Raw genomic sequence first — 6,000 nt, forward strand, 5'->3', positions numbered from 1 at the left:
TGCGTTTGCAACTCTGAGACATTCTTTATGTGCCCCACACTGCAGACTAATTTAATACTGGTTACAACCATATAACTTAAACCTTGGAGCAAGTGCTCAATAGTTCCTAATGGTTCCAAAAGAGACTGTAGAAACCTTAAATTTGTCTGCGGCTGAGCACCACAGGCAGGATGCGGCAAACACCACAGCAGGAAAGAGATTCTGCATGGACATCGGATGGTCCAAGCTGACTCTTTTCTATTAGATTTTGACTCTCAATTATGTTATAATTCTGTGGACACTTTTGGCCATGACGTGGCACACAGCAAAAACATTGTAACATTCCACGGGTAGCACAGAGGTTAGCCAGTGGTGTAGTGGTGCAAAATGAAGTGGGTAAATGAACTCAACCTAAACTTCATGTTCCCCAAATGAGAAATGGGTAAACTCAACTTCGCTGCTGGGTATAACCGATGCCAGGTGTGGGATGGGGGAGAAGCACTTGCTGCAAGGCTAAGCCACAAAACACTCCACTGGAGTAACCTGATGAGTGACTCTAAAACCACGTACAAATCCTCAGAGCAAAGGCTACAGATCCCTGGCGAGACACTGACCTTGACTCCCACCCCTACGACTTTCTGTCAAGCAGAGAAAAGCAGGCACAAAGGCTACAACATCAGACCGGGCCTTTAGTCTGATCTCTGAGTTTCTTTGGTTTTGCTAGTTTAAGACAGACGGACCCATCATATAAGTGGCAGATGTTATGCAGCTCTGGATGAAAGGCAGCATGAGTTAAGCTGTTACGAGTAGATTTTATTGGGAACGATCTCCAAAACCCTAGCGTCTAGGAGAGTTTCTGCAATGATCCCATCAAGTGTATTGGGACATTAGAACTGGCCTTATTACAGTATTTTGGAACCTTTGTTATAGGCCAGAAATAGGCCATAATAAAACCTCTCCTCTGAAACTCCCTGGCTTCCAGAAGTGTTGTAGAGACAGGTGTCAGACTGGGTTCAAATCTTGAGAAAGGTTTCAAAGTAGCAGCCGTGTTAGTCTGTATTCGCAAAAGGAAAAGGAGTACTTGTGGCACCTTAGAGACTAACCAATTTATTTGAGCACGAAAGCTCATGTTCAAATAAATTGGTTAGTCTCTAAGGTGCCACAAGTCCTCCTAATCTTGAGATAGTGATCTCATGCCTCGAGTTTTGTTTCTGTGTCACTTTCAAAGTCTGACGGAGCTCATTTTCTGGTTCTGATGCAGATGAAGTCTGCCAAGACTATCTGTTCTTGTGAGATTTCATTCCACAGAGCCTTCAGTCTCATGCAAAATGGCTGATCTTGAGAGAAAGCCACCAGTCAAAATGGATATTTGGGGACAAGATTTCACGACAGCAAGATTTCAGTGCCATTAAAAAAATAAATCACAGCCCTGATTGGACTTCAAACAAAACTCCAGCCTGATGCAGATCTGAACCAAACCGCCTCAGCCAATACCTAGTTACATTGTATGTGCACGTATGTTACTTAAATACATTTAAGTATTTCCATGCATAAAGATCAAAAATAAAGTGACAACTGCCAGCCACCAAGTATAAAATCAAGCTAAACCAATTTCATGTAATAAGGACACATCATAAATCCCTGAACACAAAAAATCCCCAGCATTATCAAAACATGGAGAGTTCTGATTATAATAACCCTAGAGTCAAGGGGTTTGTTTGTTGGTTTGTTATAAAGCCTTATTTTCCAAGCAGTTTAACTCAGGGCTGCATAGTTAAACAATAATCCCAAAACCAGACAGCCGATAGCTAGTTCACAATGAGCCACACGTTTGGATAGTAGGTTATGTACATAAAAAGTGAGTTCACCTATCTCCACTGCTTTCCTTGGACCTCACCTATATTTCAAGTGATGAAACATGACTAGCACTCAGTTTAAAAGCATTGACCAATCCCTTAGATATTAAGGTGGGAGGGGGGAGTGGAAATGACTAAGCTACTTCATTGTGACTGTAGCTTCTGCATAAATTTTGACTCGATTCCTGATTCCATCATCCACCCGCAACCCACACCACTTTCAATAATAATATTCCTGAAGTGGTAATTTACATGCTAGGCTGGAATAGCTCCGAGAGTAAAGCCAATCCCTTTATCCAATACATATTCTGCATTAATATCCACCTGATTGCAGGGGGGAGAGACTTGTTGGGAGGGGTCTGGGGGAAAGGGCATCGGCCAAGATATCATTTACTTAGACTAAGTCTCTTTGCACACTGCCTAACACAGGAGCTCCCATCATGGACTAGGATCTCACTAGGTGTAACACAATAATAACGATAAACATCTGCTGTCCATCCACTAACAGGGATATCAATAGCCACCTAGTGCAAGTCTGTTCTCCACCCAGCACACACTCCGAAGCAGTGGTGAGCCTTAGGTCAATGTGGTTGCATTGGATGGTGGTGCAGGTAACACCCATCCTTCGTTGCTGCAGAGTCCCCCCTCCTACCCTGTCTGAGTAAAGCTACAGCTGAGAGGAGTCACTGGAGCATGTTGAGGAAACTCACTTTTAATTAAGTCATCAATGAAAGTTATTATCAAAAAGGAACCATTAAGTGCCCCACACCACCCCCAACAGAAATAACCAAAAAGGGAAGCAAAGAGTTTGGGCTGACACACTGTCATTGCACTTCCCCACCAGTCACACCACCCACCCACACTTCCTGGCTTTTGTCAGTATCTGTCGGCACCTTACAGCTACTTAACCAGAGGGGGCTCTTGGTTTTGTTTTTCCCAGCTTTGTCTTATATGCTCTGCACACATCTCATGAAGGGAAGCCCTGGCCCCCCAGGGAGCCCCCGCAGGGCACAAGCCACCAGGCAGGGAGCTGCTCTGGCTTTACATCAGCACAGTGAAAACCTGAGCACTAGGCTCCCACAGGGCTTTTCCCAGCCACATTTGAGAACTTCAAAGATGCTCTTTAGGAGGCTTAGAGATTCCCCTGTTTGCAACACCCACAGCAGACCATGGCAGAGATCTCACACACACACTCAGGCCTGTTTGACAGGGGACTCCCCCCGACACACACACAACAAGGTGAAACGCAATACAGGTGAAGCACCTACCTTGACACTGGAATCCTTGCTTCCCAAACCCCCTGCAAAGGGAAAAACACACACAATTAGCATCCTCAGTGCATCAGCCCACACACTAACCCACCCACCCCCGCCTTCTCCCTGGGTTGAGCTTCCCCAGTGACAGCCTCTCAGATCCACACATCTGGAGCTGGAAGGAGAGTGACAGCAGCTGGCAACCTGTTCCCAAAGAGCTGCTCCCCCACAGGGACATTCATCCCCCTGGGGATACAGGCTGGGAAGTGCCCAGCAGCTGGTTCAATGCTGCTGAAACAACCCTCTGGAGGATTTGTGCCCTGCCCCTGGGGAAAGACTGGGTGCACCAGGAAAGCAGAGGGGGGTGGGATTTGGGGAGAGGGGAGGCTCTAGTTTAACAGTCTTGCTCCCCAGCTGCAGGGAGTGAATTTACCAGCTGGAAGCAAGGGGGGGGCACACAAGGGAGCACCCGGTAAAAAGCAGGTCCTTCCTGTTGTGTGAGGTGCCAGGGAGGAGCAGAGTGAATGTCCCAGAGAGCTGGGCATGCCCTGGGGTGCACAAAGGAGGAGCCCCAGGGAGACAGGGGTAGCTGGTGAATACACAGAGTCTATACAGGGGTGCAAGGGGGCACAGAGCCATACAGACAGACCCCTAGGAGAGCACCTAAGCCAAGGGGACACCGGTGTCCCCCCATGGGACACACAGCCGTGAGGGGCGCTGACAGGGCTCCCCCCAGGGAGCACGGCGCGAGGGGGCTGGCAGCGCGCGCCAAGGGACGCGGGGCTGCGAGGGGCCCGAGAAAAGCGTGCAGGGGGCTGCGGGGGTCCCGAGCGGTGGCCCCGGGCGGGCGCAGGGGCCCCGGGCGCACTCACCAGATGAAGTCGGTGCAGTGGCTGCAGAAGGTGGGCTGCTTGAAGAACCGGGCCGTGAACTTGTGGTTCTTCACCTCGTGCACGTTCTTCTGCCTCAGGGCCCCCTTTCGGGCGAAGCGGACCGGGCCCTCCTCGCCCTCGGACCCGGGGGCGGCGGGCGGCTCCGCCATCCTGCGCTGCTGCCCGGCGCCTCCGCCCCTGCTCGCCCGCGGAGCCCGAGCCGCGGCTGGTGCGGATGCCGCGCGCGAGCCGGATGCAGCCGCCCGGCACCTCTGGCTGCAGCTGGGCAGGGAGAGCGAGAGACCCTGCCCGCCCCGCCCACTCATCTGCATAGGGCCCGCCCACTCCTCTCCATGCGAAGTCCCGCCCCGCATCCGTATTTGCATAGCCGCTCCCCCTGCACCGGCGGCGCGGCTCCTAGCTCCGCCCACCGATTCCCCCCCCCCCTTACTTGCCCCAGCCCCACCAGCCAGGCTGCCAGCCCCGCCCACTCCGCTCATTTCAATAGACACGTCCCAAGCCCCTCCCACCACGGATTGATTTGCATAGCGTGGCCCTCGGTGTCAAAGGGGCAGTGCTCGCAGCCCCGCCCACCTGGGCCCTGATTTGCATAGCCCTGCCCACCCCCTGTTGGGCATAGCTTTGCCCCCCTGCGACTTTATCTGCAAACTCGCCCACACACTTCTAATTTGCATAGCTCCACAACCTCGTTTGCATATATCTGCCCCAGACCCCGCCTACCCTCTCCTTGTTTTCAGAGCTCTGCCACCCAACATCCCTTGAGCTGCCCATCCTTCTTAACACCCCCTGCAAGCCCCACCCACTCCCCACTTCATTGCATCGGGAGCCCCCCCAAATATCTACCCCATCCTTCTTAACACCCCCTGCAAGCCCCACCCACTCCCCACTTCATTGCATCGGGAGCCCCCCCAAATATCTACCCCATCCTTCTTAACACCCCCTGCAAGCCCCACCCACTCCCCACTTCATTGCATCGGGAGCCCCCCCAAATATCTACCCCATCCTTCTTAACACCCCCTGCAAACCCCACCCACTCCCCACTTCATTGCATCGGGAGCCCCCCCCCCAAATATCTACCCCATTATTTGCATATCATGCCCTCAGCACCTTCCGCAGGGCCACTATCTCCGCCCATCAACCCAAGGGTCAGGCTCATGACTGAGGGCAGACAAGGGTGGCTTGTAGGCGTGAGCTGAATAGGTGGCGGCCTGGAGGGCCACATTCCAGGGGGTGACATGACTGGGGAAGGAGGGTCCTAGTGCAGCGAGAAACCATCCCACCAGAAGCCCCCATGCGGCAGGAAAGAGCCCCGGTCCCCAGCCCAGGCTGTAAGAAGAACGTGGCTGACTAGGGACACAAGAAGGAAAGGTAAGTGAGAGCATGAGAAATAGATAGATCCCTCCTTGAGACTGGGGGGTGGGGGGAATCTTTCATAAAGGAAAGGAAAACAATTACCCGAGTTCCCAGATCATTTCCTCGTTCTCTTCCTTGCGAAAAGCCCCGCATCCCTAAGGAGTCTCTCTCCAGTACCTATTAAGCATGACAGATCAGGCGCCAAGTGCACTTCCATTCACGAAATGACACACAGACAACGGTGCACTCCATACCCATAAATACCCACGGAGGGCAAGAAAACACAACCTACCTCATCTTCACAACCACCCCAGTAATAATCAGGGGTGAAAGCAAGCTAGGAGTTACTGCAATACACGTACATAATAAAATAAATAAATAATGTAATATGGAAATCCCTTCTTTAAACCATTAAGGGACATGTCAGTCTTGTAGAGAAAATATCCAGAGTAAATGTGAGTTCCCTGAGATTTCATAGCGTTAAAGGACCAGAGGAGACCATCATGACCTAGTCTGATCTCCTGCACCTGAACTGCAGTGGTGGGGAGATGTCATGTGAATGGGGTATCCCAGACTGAGGCCAGGAGTGGCTCAGAGAGGAGAAAATTTAAACCCCAAACCTGCAGCTGAATTCTGTGGGCAAACCCCTGCCTCTATGCATTTGCC

General features: G+C 51.7%; 1 protein-coding gene across 3 annotated transcripts in view; it reads right to left on the minus strand.

The window, feature by feature from the left end:
- Window positions 1-4,251, minus strand: part of PRKCB (protein kinase C beta) — a 249,935-nt gene extending 245,684 nt beyond the window's left edge. Inside the window, exons 1-2 of one of the 3 annotated variants that reach the window (XM_073361648.1) lie at window positions 3,961-4,251; window positions 3,104-3,135 (exon numbers count right to left, since the gene is read on the minus strand). In XM_073361648.1, the coding sequence (XP_073217749.1) occupies window positions 3,104-3,135; window positions 3,961-4,130 (202 nt within the window). In that variant the 5' untranslated portion in view covers window positions 4,131-4,251. The remainder of the gene's footprint in view (window positions 1-3,103; window positions 3,136-3,960) is intronic. The other 2 variants (XM_073361647.1, XM_073361649.1) reach the window with 2 other exon arrangements.
- Window positions 4,252-6,000: the final 1,749 nt, after the last annotated feature.

The sequence above is a fragment of the Lepidochelys kempii genome, chromosome 10 (genome assembly GCF_965140285.1).
Source record: "Lepidochelys kempii isolate rLepKem1 chromosome 10, rLepKem1.hap1, whole genome shotgun sequence".
Lineage (NCBI taxonomy): Eukaryota > Metazoa > Chordata > Testudines > Cheloniidae > Lepidochelys > Lepidochelys kempii.